The 21,347-nt window shown below is 35.8% G+C and overlaps 1 protein-coding gene across 1 annotated transcript; it reads left to right on the top strand.

The window, feature by feature from the left end:
- Positions 1–1,457: 1,457 nt before the first annotated feature.
- On the top strand, positions 1,458–21,118 carry ATP6V1G3 (ATPase H+ transporting V1 subunit G3). Its single transcript, XM_029933135.1, has 3 exons — positions 1,458–1,558; positions 14,207–14,307; positions 20,905–21,118. The coding sequence occupies exons 1-3, from the start codon at positions 1,477–1,479 to the stop codon at positions 21,076–21,078; spliced, it is 357 nt and encodes a 118-aa protein (XP_029788995.1). The 5' UTR covers positions 1,458–1,476; the 3' UTR covers positions 21,079–21,118.
- The last annotated feature ends 229 nt before the right edge of the window (positions 21,119–21,347 follow it).

Genomic DNA, 21,347 nt, shown 5'->3' with positions numbered 1-21,347 from the left:
AATGAAAATTAAATTTTAGGGATGCCTGGATGGCTCAGTCGGTTAATCATCCAACTTAAGCTCAGGTCATGATCTCATAGTCCATGAGTTTGAGCCCCACGTTGGGCTCTGTGTGGACAGCTCAGAACTTGGAGCCTGCTTCAGATTCTGTGTCTACCCCACCACCCCCGTGTCTCCTCTCACTCATATTCTGTCTCTCTTTATTAAAATAAAGACATAAAACATTTTAAATTAAATTTTATAAACTGATGAAATATGAATGAAAACAGAAAGGCATTCCCGTGAAAAAAAGCTGTTCCTTTCAGAAAAATTTGCTAAAAATGACATACACATAACATTGTGCTATAGGCATGGGCAGTAAGATAACTTTAAACTATTAAGGGAAAGTTATCATTAAAACCTTAAAAGATTTAGCTCTCAGGTTATTTTACAATTATTTTTAAATCCATATGCCTGTTGAAAGAAATTCGACCTGGTGTTTTTAAGTGAGACATACTTAATGGAAGTAATAATATGTGAAATTCCAATTTTGCAGACCATTTCAGAAAAAAAAAAGCCTTGGCCATAAGTCAAAATATTAGCTTTTCATTTTATATAACAATTTTACATACATATAAATGATGTTTTATGATTCTGCACTTTGATCAGCATTCTCACTTGTCTCAATAACTACTGGGTTGAATCAAATCAAGATGGATTTCACTGTACTTACTATGTTAGGATACCACCCGGTATAAGCACTGAGTAACATAAAATGCATGTTTAGATCATTTTTATTTAACCTCAAACCTACAGTTATAATTTCCCTTTATATTGATTTTGTCACCACACTGAAATCTCCCTGAAACTTTAGCATATAGCATTACTAAAAAGCAACTCAGAGTCCCAAATAAATCTTTTCATTCCAATCACCTGAGGCCTACAAAAAGAAAAGAACAGATTTCTAGTCTATGTTGTGTGCACAAAGCCAGGAAATCTCCTTCCTAGCAAAAAGTTAATAAATTTGCCCCAAAAAGATAATTGAATCCCTAGAAACAAGTAAAACAAAAAACATCTAAAACCAGAACTTCAGGGACAAAAACAAAGAAAGGTCTTGAAACTTGAAAGAAAAAATTTTGTAAATAAGTCAATATTTCTTGGAAGAAGGTAGGTAGTCTTCCAAAAGTTATCTTACTCGTTTTTTATAAGTAGACTCAATAGCCCATTAAAATCGTGTTTCATACAGAAGACTGAAGTTAGCTGAAATGACAGGTTTTCAGCTTCCTCATTTTGACTTAACTTGTTTTTCTGGATTCCACCCTTGGGCTCTCCTTGGGCCCAGCTATCTGGCCCAATCAGGCCATTTTGGAACAAACACCTGTGTTTAGAACTCACTGTTGACACAACAGTCTAAGTTATGTGGTGATTTCTTAAAGGATAAATAGATCTGCCACTTTGCAGACTTCACAGAAGCCACCTAACTCGCAGCAGGCTGCCATGACCAGCCCGTCTCAGGGGATCCACCAGCTCCTTCAGGCAGAAAAAAGGGCCAAGGACAAGCTAGAGGAAGCCAAGAAGAGTAAGTCTCCATTCTGTCTGACTTATGAGGGATTTGTCGCCAAACGATTGAGGCAGGTGCCGTGAAATGAGCATGGACCTTTAGGGGCAGACAGACTCCGGTTCCAACCTTGTTTCCACCAGACTCCCTCGGAAACCTTAGCCAGTTCACTGAAACTACCCAGTCATATGTCCCCATGGCTATCAAGGGGACAAAGTTTTCTAACTAAGATCCTTCAGAGGGGTCATGTGCTAAATGAAATGATAATGAACATTGAGTTTACAAGGAGATGAGGCCTTGAGCCTTGTCTCTGCAACTTCCTTAATGTTGCCACACCTCAGTTTCTCAATATTGTGAAATGGTTTAGAGATAATCAACTGCCAGACTGAATCTACTTACTAGTGAGTGAACCTGAGCAGTCACTTACCCTCTGTCAGCACCCGTTTCTGTTTCTGTAAAATTGTGACAGTAGCAGTGAATAGCTCATTCCCATCCCCCTTTTAATGGCTTTTAATTGCCAATATTTTAAAAATATTTCCATTTTACTCTCATTTTCTAACTTTCTTTTTATTTAGTCATGCATCTATATATCAGTACAGAATGTTCTCAATAAATGTCAACCCCCTTCCTATGCTCTTTGATATTCACCACAACCGTATAAATGGGATGTTACTATTATTTCCACGTTACAGATGTAGAAACTGAGAGTTCATCACTTTTCAAAGGTCGTATTTTAAAACTAGAAAATGTTGTACGGGCACCAAACTTAATTCTTATTTTATTTACTCACATCAACTCGTTTTGCAAAGAGAAAAAATGATGCTCAGATAAATTATGCAACTTGCCAAGTTCACACATAGCACAAATGGTATAGAAGAGATTTGGATGGAGTTTGATCCCCAAGCAAAGATCTTAACAACTGCACTATTCAAAATTTACATAATTTTCATAATGAATAAACATGTCGATGAACACCTTGAATTTAAGGTGAAGCCCTATACTTTTTCCACTATCCTATTTCATAGCACATTATTATTTAATCTATAATAATTTGTGTCCTTGACCTTCTTCCTAATGACATGTCTGGCCCTGCAATTAGATTCAAAGTTCAGCAAGAAGTGTCCACATCTTAAAAATGTTGTTCATGTAACTCTTTGGATGAATATAGTTAATAGGAATAGAATAAGTAGTGACAAAACTTGTTTAAATGTGTGGAATGAGATTCGTGAACAGTACATTTTAATCCAAGAGAGGAAACCAAGAGTGAGTCAGTATTCATTCCACGGGGGTTTTGATCACAGGTAAAATTATTTTTCTTTCTTAAGTTGATCTCTTAAGCGATCAGCAATGTAAATACCAGCAGCAACAAAATAAGTTCTCCTTCTTGTGGAAGGTGCTCAAAAAGGAAGGAGAAAAACTTAAGACAAACTGTACCTACTTCTCCATTTTTTTTCTATAACAAACCATGCAAATAAATGACTGCAAAATGGTATGAATGCAGAGTAATTTTATAGAAAACAAAGCAGTTCAGGACCTGCTGATTGAAGCAGTGTAGAAAACTTCCTTATCTTTTATTCAAATTTCTTTAACCACATTTAGAACTTCCAGAACAGAAGACCAACTTATTTTAAGATGTTATAATTGCATTACCTTTGCTTCTTCATTATGGAAAAAACAAAATTGTAATATTGAGGACTTTAATACTATCATATGATTCAGTTGCTTTGGCCAAATGTGTGTCCTTCTGCAAAGCCATTGGAGAAGAAAGGTTTTGTGAATCATGCGAGTTGTTTTGAGGAGAGGACCACTCAAAACTATCTAGACATAGATTTGATAGTAAAAATAAAAGCCAAACTTGTTTGCCTTTCTGCTAGTGAATATGCTGTTCTTGGATGATCTTTCCTCAGAAGGCAGTATTGTATTACTACATATTATCTTATTTTCATACAAAACATTCATTTTATTTGCCAGTAACTTGAAGTACCTGTGAACTTTTTCCCTTGGCTTTGGTCATAAATATTCTAGCCAATATGCAACCAGTAATCGTAAGCGTTTTACATAAAAACATTTCGGAAAATATTTTTTTAAGTGTTATTTCTACAACCAACCTCTCACTATATTTTACAGAGAATGTCAGTCTGTCCTCTTTGCCTCAAAAGCACAGGCTTTAAGCACAGTTTTCACCCATTAGAAGCTGTTTCTTACATAGATATCAACAGGTAACAGTTATGGTTACAACTTCAGTTACTGCACCCATCATCTTGACTTCTTAAGCATTCTTTGGCAAATAAAATGCTACCTTCTGTACCTGGTGTTTTGTAACTTTTGTCATAATTCACTAGTTTAGTAATTTATTAATTTATTTAATTTAGTAAATATTTATTGAGTGGCTACTATTTCCAAGCCACTTTCATATATACACACTAGTGAGGAGACCTAGACTCTCCCTTAAACAATTCTAGTGAGATAAATGCATAAATGAACATAAAAAGGAGAAAGGAATAATGACATGAGAGGTACAGATAACTATTATTTTTATTAACCTGTAAATTTCACTTTTCTTTCCACAAAAAGCAACTCATTTGAAAATCTAACAGAATGTTTTCAGATGAGAATCAATACAGCACAATAGTGAACACCATTGTGGGAAGTCTAGAATCATTTTCTCTTTCTTAAGTCCATTTATTTGGAAGCTTCTCAGAAATTTGCACATGGAGGACTCCTTAATATAAATGTAAAAGAAAGAAAGAGAAAAAAAGAGGGAGAGGGAGAGATGGAAGGATGGAGAGGGGAAAAAAACAACAGCAATTCACTTATTAATCATTTTAGAAAATGCAAGATTAATAAGATAGCATATTTATATATAATGCTGCAAAAATATTAATATATTCCATTAAAAAAGGACTGCCTTGGAGCTCAGTGAAGTTGTTACATAATACAATATAAGATATAAATGCTTTGCCTTAAGGGATATGGAGAAGAGTTTGTAGAGCTGATGTATAAGGAATTCTCCTGAAGGCTGTTAGGTCTGTGGAAATGAAATATACAGGTCCCTGCTCTCAAGATACTCATCAGCCAGGAGAGAACATTGTGTCCAGGCTGATGTGGGGGAAAATGGTGAGCAGACTCAAAAAGTTGGGATGTGATGCAACAGAGTAGAAAAAGCACTGGCTTTTTCTTATGTTTCTGCATCGCTGAGTTTGACTGTTTTTAAAGTAAAAATACAAGATATACATATATACATATGTATATATAATATGTATATATAATAGATAGATAAATAGATAGATAGATATAGCCAGCCATGATGTTTCATGGATCAGAAAACTATACCTAAGACAGATTTAATCAAAATAGTTATTTTTATTTTAACTTATATAATATGTATATTTGTGTATTACTATACACAATAAAAATAAAAGAATAGGGGCGCCTGGGTGACTCAGTCGGTTAAGCGTCTGGCTTTGGCTCAGGTCATGATCTCACGGTTTGTAGGTTTGAGCCCCGCGTTGGGCTCTGTGCTGACAGCTAGCTCAGAGCCTGGAGACCTACTTCGGATTCTGTATCTCCCTCTCTCTCTGACCACCCCCTGTGCACAATGTCTCTCTCTGTCTCTCAAAAATAAATAAAAAACATAAAGATAAATTGAAATAAATAAATAAAAATGAAAGAATAAAATAAAAGAAGAGGACAATCTGATTTCTCTTTCTTTTTTTTTTCTTTTTTCACAACTGCTGCTAGTTCTCGGTCAGCTTTTCCTGTAATGAGGGAGACTAGGACTGCCTCTAGTAGATGGCTAGAAAAGCTCAGGTACCAACCTCTGTTCACTGATTACAGACTAAATTATATTTATCAGCTAAGACACACAAATTTTTATGTGCAAAAAAGCCTTGCTGTTTGGTTAATTTTAGATGGAATCACAGTAGTTTGGCACTATTTTAAATTATCTTATTTGAAGTTAACACCTTCTGCCTTAAAAACCGTTCATTAATCAAAACATAAAAGTGAGTGTGCTGGTCCAAAGCAAGTTATGTTTTTTACAGCAGAACACCTGACCTGCCCTAGAGCTCCAGGTATGGGCAACTGAACTACTTCCGTCAGAATTAGATTAGAAATTCAAGGTACCATCATCAATAGGAGGAACAAAGACTTGTGTTTCTCTGAATTATATGGTAGTTTTACTTGTAGTTATGACTCGTTATGAGATCAGCATTTATTCTGTTTACATCCATTGCATACTTGGAAAACTCTATAGCTCTTATGAAATGTTCAAATGCACGTGACTTGACATCACATAGAGAATCCATAATTCCCATTATTTCCAGAGGTGAGCCATAGCCTTTCTCATGAATAAGCACTCAGTCTATCTACTTTGGCAGCTGCCAAAAATAATGTTTGGATTTAATTCAACATTACAACTTGCATTATAGAATATAGATCAGAAGATGTGGTAAGCAATCTGAATATGAGAAAAACTGAGCAAGTAGGTATATTTAAAATGTTGTAAAAGCAATAGGCAATCTTGATAAAAGCTAAGAACTTGCTTAGAATTTTCTACCAAGATGGTGTGGTGAGTACTCGCTTTCTGGATCTGGTCTGCTTGGTGGCAAGTCCAGTTTTGCCTCCTACAGGGTGGGTAAACTGGCCAGGTTACCTCTGAAACTCAGTTTGCCTCTCAGGTTCCCTCTGTGTCTCGGTTTCCCCGGTATCAAAATGGAGGTAACAGTATCTACCTCATGAAATTTTCATGATTACCCGAGTCAATGTGTATAAAGGACTTAAAACACTTCTTGGCACATAGCAGGTGTTCAATAAATGTTAATACAAATATTCTTCCACTACTTAATAAAAAAGATTCTGTCCAAAAGTACAGCAAAATAATAGAATCCCACTGATCTCTGAAGGACAATCTTCTACGAGGACTTCGCTGAATTATATTTTAGTACAAAATAAATGTTAAGACAATATTTTGACTATCTACTTTGATGATACATCAGCTAATATAATAATGCAGATTTGTTTGCATTGGGTTTGTAGGATACCAGCCATAAATATTTTTTCAATCAACTAATTGCCTATTTGCTTCCAAATAGGCAGATATTCCAAATTATTTAAACAAGCACCTTGATTTGATTTAATAAATTCTTGTCTATGCAAGTGAATGCTTTGGTTCATGAAGACATGACTTTTAATAAAATAATAAAATAAAAGTTGCTATATTAGAATTTCATGGCCCTGTCTTGTGTGTTTTGTAGGCCTGTAAATTTTTTTCTCCTTTTTTAACAGTCCATAGACTAATGGGGTATTTGTAAGTATATTGGACTTTCATTTCTTCAAGTGGGACATATTAAATAGTCACAGAACATTTTCATCTAGGAATAGCATTTGATTATATTCAATCCAGAATCTATACAAAACTACTTACAACTGTTTTTTTAATAAGGAAAATGCAAGTACAAAGAATCGCAAAGGAAACACCAAAGAAGGAAAATATAAAACTGTGTCACCAAAGAACCAAGGCTGCTTCTCTGATTTTCTGGCGACATGACTTTACCCAGTGTTTGTAGTAAGTGAGAAAATCGTACCGGTCTTTGGACCAGGTTGATCTTATCATCTGTTAACCGTCCCCAAAAGCCAAGGAAGGTGGTTGTTGTTTTTCTTCTACACAACAGAATAAAAATGGCTATTAGTAACAGATAGCAATCTCCAAACATTCACAACATGCTCTCTGTTTTCACATCAAGTCAGGTCGCCTCTGTTTTAGTTCGTGCATATTTTTGTCAGGTGGCTCATTCACTTGGATGCCTACTCGATGCACGGGTACCTGGCTTTGATTCCGGTGCTCCACCTACACTTCAGTGTGTTTCTTGTGCACCCCTGTTTTCGTTTCCTAGGGCTTCTGTGACCATTACCACAAACAGGATGGCTAAAAAAAAAAAATACAAAACAAAGCAAAAACCAGAAATGTATTCTCTCACAGTTCTTCAGGCCAGGGGTCCAAACATGAGGTGCTGGTGTGGTTGGTCCCTTCTGGAGGCACTAGGGGACAATCTGGGTGATGCCTCTCTTCCAGCTTCCGGTGATTCCCAACAGTCCTTGGCCTTCCTTAGTTTGGAGCCACTGTAATCTTTGCCTCTGTAAGTACAGACCTTCTTCCTTACATGTCTTCTCTGTGCCTCTTTGTCTCTATGTCCAAATTTCCCTCTCCTATAAGGAGACGAGGCATCAGAGTAGGCCCCATCTTAATTAGGTATGACCTCATCTGAATTTGATTACATCTGCAAAGACCTTATTTCCTAATAAAGTCACCTTCACAGGTACCAGACGTTAGGATTTAAACATATCCTTTTGAAGGACACAATTCAACTCACAGCATCTTCTAATCGTCAGATCCACTTGACTGATTGTCTTGAGCCTTTATCTTCTTTATTCCCTTTTATAAAAAGTTGCCTGTATTCCTTGTGTCTACCTTTTGTAATACAAATTTCTACTGAACCCACTTTTTATTAATGTTTTTATTTGAGTGTAGTTAACATGCAACGTTTCAGTCATACAATATGGTTTCGGTCATACAATACAGTGATTCAACTTCTTTACACATTATGCGATGCTTACTACAAGTGTAGCTACCATCTGTCACCATACAATGCTAGTACAATATCATTATCTATATTCCTTATGTTGTGGCTTTTATTCCTGTGACTTACTCATTCCATAACTGGAAGCCTGTCCCTCCCATTCCTCTTCACCCATTTTGTCAATCCCCCCACCACTCTTCCATCTGGCAACCTTGATTTTGTTCTCTGTACTTACAGGTCTAATTCTGCTTTTTGTTTACTTATTCATTTGTATTTTTTTAGATCCCACATATGAGTAAAGTCATATGGTATTTCTCTTTCTCAGCCTGATTTCACTTAGCATAATACCCTCTTTAACCAGACTTCTGTCACTATAACTGCACCAAAGCTCCCTTTGCCGAGACCGCAAACATTGTTAACCTTTTTATTAATAATATCTCAGTCACATCTGGATCCCTTTTTCATATTTGAAATTTTTCCTTCATTTGACCTTGGGACACCGCTTTCCCGGTTGGCTTTCTGTCATCTTTCTAATCTCTAAGGGTGAGGTCCCAATTTGGACCTGTTTTCTTCTATATCTGTAGATACTCCCATGTGATCACATCTAATCCCACGGTTTTAAAAACCAGCTCCATGAAGGATGATTCCTAAACTTCCTGTTTCTGGCCCTTGTGGCTTCCTCAATCTCCAAATCCATGTGAACATCAGCCTTCCTACCATTGTTGCTAGTTCTTTACCAGGCATTTCAGTTAAACTGCATTCTTGACTCTATTCCCCAAATCAAATGTTGGAGTCATTATTGCCTTATCTCTGTCTCTTATATTTATCCATCAACTATGCCTTCAAAGTATATACAACTTCTTGCTAATTCTTCTGCTACTTTACTATTTCCAGCAACCTTTGACAGTTATCTGAACTATTGCAATAGATTGCAAACTGGTCTTCTTGTTACTCCCTTGTCCCTACAATCTATTCTCACCACACCAGACAAAGAAATCCTTTTAAATCATATACAGTATGAGGCCCCACCTTTGCTAAATACCCTTTGTGAATTTAGCATCTCAAGGACCAAACAAGTCTTATCATGCCCAATTAGCTCTATGTGACCTGCCACCATGGCTACCTCTCTGGTACCATCTCCTAATGTTCAATCATCTTGTTCTCTTTCTTCCAGCCATGATAGTGTTTTTGCTGCATCCTGAGCATGTCACATACCCAAGATTTTTACATATGCTGTTGCCTTTACTTGGAATGCTCTTTCCCTTCAGATAGTTGCATGGCTAATTGTCTTATTCTTTCAGATCTCTGTTTACATATCATGTCATCCAAAAGACAGGACTTACCTAAACTAACACCCACTATCTCTCTATCCCTTATGCTCTTTCTTTCTTCTTCATAGCACCTATTATCCCTACCATATAGGAAACTGTTTTCTTTTTTCTTTTTTTGATTTTTTTTAACATTTATTTACTTTTGAGAGTAACAGAGCATGAGTGGGAGAGATTCAGAATCCAGAGTAGGCTCCAGGCTCTGAGCTGTCAGTACAGAGCCCAAAGCAGGGCTCAAACTCAGGAGCTGTGAGATCATGACCTGTGCTGAAGTTGACGCCCAACCCACTGAGCCACCTAGGGGCCCCTAAACTAGTTGTTTTCTATGACCCCCTACTATGTTAAATCACAAGCTCCATGAGATTAGAAAGTTGGTCTGTTTATGGTTTTCACTGTTGTAGTTATAGATCTAGAAACAGTGTGTGGCACATAGAGAATATTCAGTAATATTCGTTGCTTAAATGTCTCTTTTTTCCATTCTCTGTAGTCTATGACACTATTGGCCACATCCTTCTTGAATGTTTTTTTTATTTCCCCTACTTCTCTGACCACTAACTCTCAGGCTCTTCCTGAGGGTCCTCCTCCTTTTCTCATCTCGTAAATGTTGGCAGCCCCCCATATTGAGACCTCAGCTCTCTTTTCTCCTCATTCTGTACACACCCTCTTCGTTTCAGTCCAAATCCCATTGCGATGACTAGAACATTTTCAAATCCAGACAACCGACATGCAGATCTCTGTCTCCATTTCACAACTTGCTTCTGGATCCAAACTTGTCTGTGCAGATGCCCCAAATACCTCCACTTGGATGTGCTCAGGGAAACCTACAGATGCTTTTCTAGCGACGGCCTGAGGACTATTTCTCAAACTCACGTTGTATTAATTGTCTTTGTTCTTAACCAAAGTTCCCCATAAACTCAGCTCATTTTCCTAACCATGATTAAAAATAATAAAATAGCTGTTCTTTGTCAAGCATTTTAATTACATTTTGCCTAATATATCTGATGACTTATTGCAGTAAATTATTAAATCTGTTTTATAGATAAGAAAACTCAGACTCAGACACACTAATTTGCTTACGGTTACAAAGCTTCCAATATCTTATTGCAGTTGTGCCTCATGTAGAATTTTGATTCTCTTCTGAAATAATAATAGAAGTCCCATCCTCCTCATTCCTAAAAAATTCCAAAACCAATGTAACAATCCAATCAACAGAACAGGGTTTCTGTGTCTCAAGGTCTCATTTGCATTTGGGACACTCCATCTACATGGTCTCTCCAGATTACAAAACCAGGAAAAGTCCATCCTTGACATTGCACCCCTATTCCCAGGTAGAGTTTAATCTTCACCTCTTCACCTACCCAAATTGATTTTTTAGTTCTTTTCCCACAAATCACCTGGAAATCAGTTCAAATATCTTTCCTCCTCTCTTTCCCTTCAACAAAATTTTCTGTAAAGTATCTCAATAAGGGCATGTTGAATGTAGGACATATTTGTATGACAATCCACATGTCTAAAAAATAATAGCTTTATTAAGGTGCAGCCATTTACAAAGAGTGTCCAAAACTATCTTAGGAAGGGTCTCCGTGCTTTGTTCTAATCTCCAAAATGAACCGTTCATCCCCACTGCTGTCCTGCCTAAAAAGTCACTTCAATCATCCTCTCCTCAGAAGTCTCTCCTGACCTCACATGGCAGCTTCCTATGAGGCATCTTCTACAAATCTGGGTCTAATCACTTATATTTTGACTTGTCCTAATAACATAATTTTTAAAAAATTGGTTTTTTTTTAATTTTTGAAAGTGAGAGAGACAAAATATGAGCAGAGGAGGGGCAGAGAGAGAGGGAGACACAGAATCTGAAGCAGGCTCCAGGCTCTGAGCTGTCAGCACAAAGCACAAAATGGGGTTCAAACTCATGACCGTGAGATCATGACCTGCAACAAAGCCTGACACTTAGCCAACTGAGCCACCCAGGCACCCCTATTTACCCTTATAACATAAGACATAACATGACTATTAAGATGGATGGCAAGCACAGATTGTCTAGAGCTTAAGTAATGAAAATTTCCATAAATTTGTGATTCTTAACTGCCATGGAGCAAATAGAGCTGAAATATATGTTCCCTTGTTTTCATAGTTGATTACATGTATGCTTCACAATTTTATGTATTTTTTGTTTTCTTCTTGGAAGCCAGAGCACCATATATTTCCAAGTTACATTGTATGTATGCAAGGACCATACCATATGCATTTCACTATCTTCTATTTGTTGCCCCTGAAGAGTGTATAGTAGGTGTTCAATAAACAATGAATGAATAATGGATGGACAAATCTAAATCATCCTTTCCTGCACCACTCTAGAGCAATTGTTTTAGTAGTATTTAAAATCATGATTCATAAGATAACCTCATCTTCTAAAGCAAACATTAAAACATTTGGCCTGATAAGCCTGTATGACCTTGTAGGAAGTTTGGGACAAAATATTTGATTGTCATATTTAAAATCTGGACTGTCCCATCTGGTCATCCTTATGTTTCATACAGAGAGTATTGAGAAATAAGAATATAAACTTAAATGCCTCTTGGGTCCCAACATATTTTTAATGCTTAAAGAGATAAGGTATAATATTAAAATTTGGAAATCTTCCTACACAGAGAGAGAAGAAAGCTAGAGGTTAATGTAAGTTGATTTGATGCATGCATTTTGCTTCACCTCTACTGAGACAGCAGGCTTTAGGCTCCAGTTTCTTCCACTGGATTAAATCAGGTGTAGCACATGCAGGCTCTCACACAGCGGCAGCTGCTGAGTCTGTCCAGAAAATGGCTGTGCCAGCAGCAATTTCCCTGTGGCTCTCCTATTTAATTGAATGAGAACCAGCAGGTGACTGGTGCCATGACGGGGGAATCACAGACACACTCTGAGCCTGTCACTGTGTGATGGAGCTAATATACAGCCTTTTAAATAAAGCACTGGATTCTGCTCAGGGGTAGGGCACTCAGAGCTTTACCAACTACTATTATTATTTTTTAATGTACTAGAGCTGTGACTGAAACCAATATTTTTACATATTATGTTATTAACATGTAGAGCAGTGATGTCTCAGGCGATTTGTTTTATAAGTGGTTATGTATCCTACAACCCATTATTACCAAGAAAATGTTAACTCACGTTAAATATATGTTTGTCCTAATAATGTTAATGACAGCAGTGATAAGAAAGGAGACTGGGGATCAGGGAATAGTTTCACCTACAACATATTGTGCATTAGTTCCATGAATAGTGTTTGGTTGCCACAAAATAGTTAGAAACGTAGAGAATGAAGGAATCTGTAGATACAAAATGGTAATGAGCATTAAGTAAGTAGAAGAAAGGTAAGCAGAGATGTTAATATTCCATTAAGCCTCAAGCATCAGAAGAGCACTAATTTTCACCAGACCTTGGATTTTATAGAGAGCAAAGATAAAGCTAAATGTCTGCTCTGCATGAGGCTTAGTCGGTCCCATTCAAGAACAATGGGCATTAAAAGAGACACATGTCAATGTATAACTCAGGAAACCTATCTGTATTTCGTCTATATGTACAGTGACTAGCAAAGTACCACATGCTTAGCAGGGAGAGACCTTTAGAAACCATTTACATTCAAATGCTACAGAGGCATATAAAAGTAAAGGCATATAAAAACATGGATGTGGACAACAGAGGTCTATGTTAAAATTTTCTTTCACGCTACTTAATGAGAACATGCTTACTTAGTTCAAAGTCTGCACAATATAACAAACATTGACAAAACTTCCAAACAAAAGCTTGAGACTTTATCAGAGAAAACTGTTAAATAAGCAAAAGAATGAAGGCATTTAATTGAAATTGAAAGACAATGGATTCAGATTTTTAAAAAATGTAATACAGTTTGGAGTTTCTTTACAGTTTTAATGACCACAAAGCATTAGTACCTAACCCCCTGAAGGTGCTGGGGGCATAGAAGCAATTAATATTATTCTATAACCCCCCCAAATTTAGTCTGGTTGTCAAAAAAAAAAGTCATGTGTTTAGCTAATGATCCGCACAGCATTGTATATGTCTGAAACTTTCATCTACATTGCTGTCTGCTGGCTTAAGGCTTACACCTTTGCTCTTAATAAAAGAAAAGAGAGCTATTTAACTAAATCTCCTAACCATTAAAAACAATTGGTTTTACAGCCACTTTCAAGTCCCCCTCAGAGAAAGCTACTACAAAAAAAATGCCTACTTTGATGTGCTGTGGGGCTTAATCAGACATTCTAGAGTCAACAAATGTTAAGAAAAAATCCCAATAAAATGCTTTTAAAAATTGTAAGTCAGTTTGATAGAGTCTGAGTTGCATGTTTGTAGTGCTTTTGGACATCTGCCAGTGTTAAATCGGATCCAGTTGGTGTGGACTGAAGTATTTCTGGCAGCAAATCAGGACAGAAAATCTGACCAAATAATGTCTTTTCGAATAAGTGACAGCTAAAATCTGTTCTCTGGCTGTTACTGCTGTGAGTAAATGGGCAGATATTTTATTTAAACATGTAAGTGTGAAAGAAAGTTGTCATTTCCACATTCTAAAAAACCCAGGGAAAAAAATAAGGTATTTTTCAAAATTGTTCTTAAATGAACGTTGCCATTTTAGAAAAACTTAGCAAGAAAACAATGTAGACTTTGCCTATTTTATTTTTTTAGAATTCAAGTTTGAAATTCCATGTCGATTAAAAAAAAGTCATTCCTCCTATGCCACTGTTAATATTCAGGAAAAGAGAAGCGATTGAAGCAAGCTAAGGAGGAAGCCAGGGCAGAAATCAACCGGTACCGAATGCGGAGAGATAAGGAGTTTCGGTTGAAACAGTCGAAGGTAAGTAAGAAAGTTAGCACAGCTTTTCTACACAGCGTAGATTACAATACATTAATATTCAAGGGTCATAATGCAGAATATCGAGGGGGGAATACGCTGGATTGAGACACAGTACAACTAAGCCTGAGCATTAAAGTAAACCTTACACATTACAGAATTAGTGATTTTACATGTTCACTTTCAAGGCTTTCTGATTTGCTCTATAAAGGGTCAATCAATAGTTAATGTCGAATGTATAGTCCATATTAAAAATCACATTTTCAAATATTCAAAAGGAAGGGGCCAATTAAAGTATTATTCCTACCACAGATGATAAGTACATTTGATTAAGAAAAACACTTCAGAAAGCGTTATGTTTTGTCTACTGTTATTTACCAGTACACCCAATAAAAAGTGTTGCACACTGTTATAGAATGAGTTTGTTAGGTCAACTCTCTTTGGTAAATTCAAGATTTACAAATGACCAAAGTAGGTACTGTAGATTGAGCAAATTACTGCAAAGTCTTCTGGTACTTTTTTATTATTTCCTTTTCAATTGTCTGGCTTCATTTCACAAATCTCTCATGAAAATATTTTTAAAAGGTTTTTCCTCCAGTAGCATTTTAAAAAATACCTACAGTTTACAGTAAAAAAAAAAAAAAGGTGAATGAAATTTTCAGAATCAACAGCCTCCTTTCTCTATTGCGATATGGACTAAAAAATTTTTTAATGCCATGTGTTACAACTAAAGTCTCTATGATATAAGGGGTTTTCTTTTCCCCAGTAGAAACATAAGTAAAGCCTGACACTGAAAGATAAACTACAAGCACTTTGGAAAATCCCTTATTTACAACTTCTATTTTAGTGGGAATAGAGGTGGGGCTGGTAGAGGATGGGGCAAATTGAATCCCATGGTAGGAAAAACTTTTCCAGGGAACTTTCTTAAAAGAAAAAGTCCTCCCTAGAATAAAGTGGGCCACTCACCAAAAATAAGTTCTTTTTATCGGTCTTTCAAAAAAAGAATCACAAAATCCTAAGTCTATACAAGTGTATACAGCCCTCCGCTATTGGCTAGCTCTCTAACCTGTCAGTTCTGAAAATGTCATGTATTCACTTTTTACTGTGAACCACAGATACTTTTTAAATGCTAGAGTAGGGAAAAGCATTTCTTTATATTCCTATGAAAGATTTATTGAAAGAAACCAGCCAATTGAAAAGGAAATCATGAGGAAATACCAGAACGCTTTTCAGCAATGTACAACAATACTTACTGCTTTGGTCATTTGTAACATTTTTACTACCTTTGTCTCCACTTATTCTCTTCTAGCCACGTTGGTCTTCCTGTTCTTCATCAAGCAGACTGAACACACAATTGCAACTGTGCCTTTGCACATATTGTATTTGCTCCCTGGAATTATCATCTTTTAGACATATTCATCCCTCTTCAATCTCTATTCATTTGCTGGCTCTTCTTTCTGATCACCTTATTTAAAACTGTGCCTTTCATTAGAAAAGAAAGTAATTTTCCATTATATTCATATCATGTAATACTACTAGATACATTATATATTATTACTTATTGCCTGTCTTTCCACCTAAACTATAAACACCAAAACAACAGGTTTTCTTTCTTTCTTCCTGAATGTTTTGTTCTCTGTTATTTTCCCCAACAATGAAATGGTGTATGTTGCATAGTAAGTACAATAAATGTTCATTGAGAGAATGGGCAACTAACATTTCTTCTGTGCCTTGATCTTTCTTATTGAGTCCTGTCAAGACCCATGACATATTGGGACCTGAGGAAATAGTCATCCTTAATACCAGTCAGCATTGATTATTTTATAAAGGATATTTCTGATGTAGTTATTTCTAATTTTAAGTAATAACAAAACTGACTAATTTTAGAAAGTAATTGGGTTACATCTCTTGAAATATTATTTCTTCAGAAGGATCTCATAAGATGTAAATCTGGTTCAGGATATTTGTTCTCTGCTTTGGAAAATAATTAAAACTCCTCATTGCTCTCATAATTAGAGCTCTAAGCCAATTTTACAGCTAGTTGATCAAAAGCTCACATCAAAAGGTCAACGTGTTTAGGCCTCCACTCACTTCAAGCATATTGTAAAACCATTAGCACAGATATTCTTTCCTTGGCATGACCTCCATATGTCAGACATATTGCTACTCCAGTTAAATCTCATCATCATTAACCCAGGGCGAGTAGGAGGTCTGGGAGGAGACCCAAGAAGCCAGTTTTCTGCCTGCTGTGGGTGAGACACCTCGATGTTACATTTTTTAGTTGCGTCTTAGGTCTTATGAATGTATGTGTTGTTTAAATTCCCCTGATGCACCCACAGAAGCAGGTTCCCAATGTTGGTTGTATAAAACAAATTTGTTTTATTGAAGTTTTATTTATCCCTTCCTCATCACTGCTACCAAATATAACATCTTCTACTAAAGAAGATATGACATTGCTGAAAGAAAATCTGGACCATGGTGGAAACATTAAATTTATTATTAATGCAAGTAGAAGTTAGAGGGATCATGAATGCAAACAGAAGAAATGAAAATGGTCTCCTGGGACATATTGATGATTTTTATATCTTTAATCTTTCTTCCTGAATTCATATGAAAACATTTTGTTTCCTTGAAGCAACCATATATTAAGAATGCCAAACAGTGTTTTGCTTATGATAGTGGGATCTAAGCTTCTGCTTTCACTTAGAGAGTAAAATTTGAACAATTTATAAAGAAATGTATTGAATGTTTAAAGATTTCACCAACACCATCAGTCTTTTAGCTGTAAATCTACATGCATCAGTCTCAACATTGAAGTTTTGAAAATTAACAGTAAAAAGTCCTTAAAGGGTGTCCTTTGACCAAAGATACCACCCATGTCACACAATTATCAACTTCTAATTTCTATAGTGTCCCAAACATTCAGATAGCAGGCTTCTGCCAACAAGAGCAATAGAACACAGGTAATAAGTTCTCTGTAATGCCTAGAGTTCTGATCATTCTATTCAATTCAACAAATATGTATTGGGCATCTACTTTGAGGTGTTAGAGGCATTTATAACACTTATGTTCATTTCTTTACTCTCCTTAATAGTTTAAATCAACACTGTCTGCAGGTATAAAGGTATGGAATTCTACCCAAGGAAGGCCATCTAAAATAGTATATGGTACCAGATGGGAGGTGTTTGGGGGGATTGTGAAATAGGTGAAGGGTGTTAAGAGGACACTTAGTGAGGACTGAGTAATATATAGAATTGTTGAATCACTATATTGTACACCTGGAATTAATATAACATTGTATGTTAACTATACAAAAATTAAAGATAAAGTAAAAGAAAAATAAAGTAGTATATGGTTAGTTATTCCAGTAATGCCTAGAAAACACTGTAGAAACTCAAATTACTATTCATCAAATAAACTCAGAAATAATATTATATTTAATGATGCAGAATGAGACATGGGATTATTGGTTATTTTTTAAGGGTATTCCAAATGTTTCTGAAAGAGTATAATGGCTTAAAAATTAGGAAGTACAAGCAACACAATCAATGAAAAATAATAATAATAATCACTAACATTTACTGATTAGTGCTCAGTGCTAAGCTCCTTGCTATGCACTATCTCTCCTATAATTTTTCCAGAAAAACATCATGTTGTCTTAGAAAACCACATTAGGAACACAACTAAGAGTAGTAGCTGCCATCTGTGCATTAAAACCGCACTTAAAAAAGGGTGGCCACTTACCAGACACACGAAAAGATGCTCAACATCACTCATCATCAGGGAACATAAATCAAAACCACATTGAGATACCGCCTCACACCAGTTAGAGTGGCTAAAATTAACAACTCAAGAAACAACAGATGCTGGCGAGGATGTGGAGAAAGGGGAACCTTCTTGCACTCTTGGTGGGAACGCAAACTGATGCAGGCACTTTGGAAAACAGTGTGGAGGTTCCTCAAAAAATTAAAAATAGAATTACCCTATGACCCAGCAATAGCACTACTGGGAATTTATCTAAAGGATACAAGAGTACTGATTCATAGGGAAATATGTACCCCAATGCTTATAGCAGCACTTTCAACAATAGCCAAATTATGGAAAGAGCTCAAATGTCCATTAACTGATGAATGGATAAAGATGTGGTTTATATATACAATGGAATACTACTTGGCAATGAGAAAGAATGAAATTTTGCCAAGTGCGACAATGTGGATGGAACTGGAGGATATTATGCTAAGTGAAATAAGTCAGAGAAGGACAGATATCATGTGTTTTCACTCATCTGTGGAATTTGAGAAACTTAACAGAAGTACGTGGGGGGAGGAAAGGGGAAATTCTGTTTCAAACAGAGAGGGAGGCAAACCATAAGAGACTTTTAAATACAGAGAGCAAACTAAAGGTTGATTGGGGGGAGTGGAGCAGAGGGGAAAATGGGTGATGGGCATAAAGAGGGCACTTGTTGAGATGAGAACTGGGTGTTGTATGTAAGTGATAAATCATGGGAATCTACTCCTGAAGCCAAGAGCACACTGCGTATATTATATGTGAGCTAACTTGGCAATAAATTATATTTTTTTTTAAAAAGGTGGCCACTTCACATATAGGTAATGAACATTTGAAATGTAGTTAGTTCACATTAAGATGTTCTATAAGTATAAAAGACATGCAGATTACAAAAACTTCATATGAAAAACAACTGAATAATTTTTATATTGATGGTACATTAAAATAATAATATTAATATAATGGATTGAATATAAAATATTAGTAGGGGCACCTGGGAGGCTCAGTTGGTTGAGGGTCCGCTCTTGATTTTGTGTCAGGTCATGATCCCAGGGTCATGGAGTGTGGAGCCTGCTTAAGATTCTCTCTTCCCCTCTGCTCTTCCCGAATTTACACAGGTGTGTGTATGTGTGGGAGAAGTGGGGGGTGGGTATGTGCACGTGTGAGCGCATGCTCTCTCAAAAATATACATTATGAAAATTAATTTTACCTGGTCTTTTTACCTTTTTAATGGACTCTATAAAATTTAAAATTACTTGTATGATTTTCTTTGTGGGTCATATGGCATTTCTATTGGACAACTCTGAAAAAAAGAACCTAAGGTTGAAATAAACTTTTCCGAAGTCCTAGAGCATAGTGCAACAATCTAGCCCAATAATAGCTATTTTAACACTGCTCCAAAGAAAAATTGATAATTTTGTAATAGCTTGTCTTATAAATATTCCATTTAAGACATTGGATTTAGAACTTTTTTTAGTTTGGTAGAATCTCACTTAATACAGTAGATTTAGAGGGAAAAATTGATTTTGGTAGAATTATTTTGTAAATAGTTCTCTTCCATTTTTAAACTTCTACCTAGCAAGGGAAATTCAGTCCATATGTCTCTACGTCTTGTATACTCACTTATCTAAATGTTATTTTATAAAAGTTATTTGATGTCTTGGAAGCTGTATTTCCTTAAAATGATTTTCTTTGAACTGGGAAGCCCTTATTGCATGCTGTATAAACAGAAAAGAACTTGAATCTGATAGCCTTCGATTGTGTTTGATTTCAAATTTAGGACCCAGAAAGATAATGTGAATTCTAGAATTTAGAATAGTCTAAACTACCCTGAAGTAGAAGTCAATCATTAGTGGAGTCTCTTGGATTGAACTTAATGTATACCTTCCTTGTGAGTAAACATTCACAGAAAAGAAAAACAACAAACAAAAACCAGCTGTGTGAGCTTAACAATACCATGCTTAAGAAAGGCTGACTTTACAAATAAGATAAATTAGAAGTTGATTGCTTTACAAAGGATAGCTTTTCAAAGGATTTCACTGCAGAATCCCTCTAAATTAGTAACTCCCTTGGTGACATTATATTTTGGTCAAATCTCTTGGAAATAAAAATACTGGAATCACTGTCAATAAATCAACAACCAGAAGGATATATTAAACCACATCTAAATGTGTAATGTAAGTTAATGGACAAATATATCTTAATTTGAAAGAAATTCAATTTCTATTAAAATTTGCAACAGTATATCTATTATCCAAAAAGAGATAACTATGCATGTGAAAGTATCTCACTGGGCTGATTGTGACTATATCTTCCTGAAAGACAATTAGTTCAGATAAGATATTTTAAAAATTGGCAAACCAGTTATTTGCTCTTTAAAAACCAGCAAAATGGGTTTAATGAGGTCTTTCAACTTTACTTTCCAGACTTTTAATTCAGAAAAGTAAGCAATGAGGAAGAGAGAGGAACTGAATTGCAACTCTTAAAAATATATGAAAAATGTAATACAGGAAAAAACTTCTGAGTATGGATGATGATTGTGAATGTGCTTCTAATTTGTACTGTGTGGAGACCAGTCTAAAAGCAGAAGTAACTGACCATGGCCACCTTTCATTTTTCAGGAAAGTTTATCCATGCCACTTATGGTATTGGTGATTGTACCCATTCTCCAAGAAAGTTCTGGAAAAATAATATATAATGTGTATACTCTAGAACATTCATTAATTAATAGGCCCAAACAAGTTTAACTAGTAAAAGAGTTACACATTAATATGAATAGTGTGGTGAATTATTTTTTGTGTTTTATTTTATTAGGTAATGGGCTCTCAAAGTAGTCTCTCAGAAGAAGTAGAAGAGCAAACACTAGGGAAGATAAAAGAATTAAATGGAAGCTACACCAAGTACATGGAAATCGTGTTGAAAGAGCTTTTGAACACTGTTTGTGACGTGAAGCCAGGAATCCACGTGAACTATAGAGCTATTCACTAAATGTGCACCTTACTGCTCAATAAATGGTATGTGCATGCCACCTGGGTGTTTATGGCTTCTTGTTTATAAGAAGAAATTTGAAATGTAAATCTTAAATTTACTAGACATCTACAGATTTCAATGTGACATAATTCACACATAAGCACTGAATTTAAAAGCAAACAAACAAAAGTTGTTATATCTTTCTTGGTAATAGGCATGACTTGTCATTTAACATGAAATAAATCAAGCATGCAGAGTAACATATTTTTTGACACTGGGTAGAAAAA

The sequence above is a fragment of the Suricata suricatta genome, chromosome 3 (assembly GCF_006229205.1).
Source record: "Suricata suricatta isolate VVHF042 chromosome 3, meerkat_22Aug2017_6uvM2_HiC, whole genome shotgun sequence".
Taxonomy (NCBI): domain Eukaryota; kingdom Metazoa; phylum Chordata; class Mammalia; order Carnivora; family Herpestidae; genus Suricata; species Suricata suricatta.
The sequence above is the reverse complement of the archived record's forward strand: the minus strand, read 5'-3'. Positions and strand labels throughout refer to the sequence as shown.

What these genes read in the sequence shown, in the direction of transcription:
- ATP6V1G3 (XM_029933135.1), top strand. Translation starts at nt 1,477, where the DNA reads ATGACCAGCCCGTCTCAGGGGATCCACCAGCTCCTTCAGGCAGAAAAA. An exon ending in GCTAGAGGAAGCCAAGAAGA is followed by an intron (nt 1,559 to 14,206) that starts GTAAGTCTCCAT and finishes GTTAATATTCAG; the next exon opens with GAAAAGAGAAGCGATTGAAG. An exon ending in TTCGGTTGAAACAGTCGAAG is followed by an intron (nt 14,308 to 20,904) that starts GTAAGTAAGAAA and finishes TTATTTTATTAG; the next exon opens with GTAATGGGCTCTCAAAGTAG.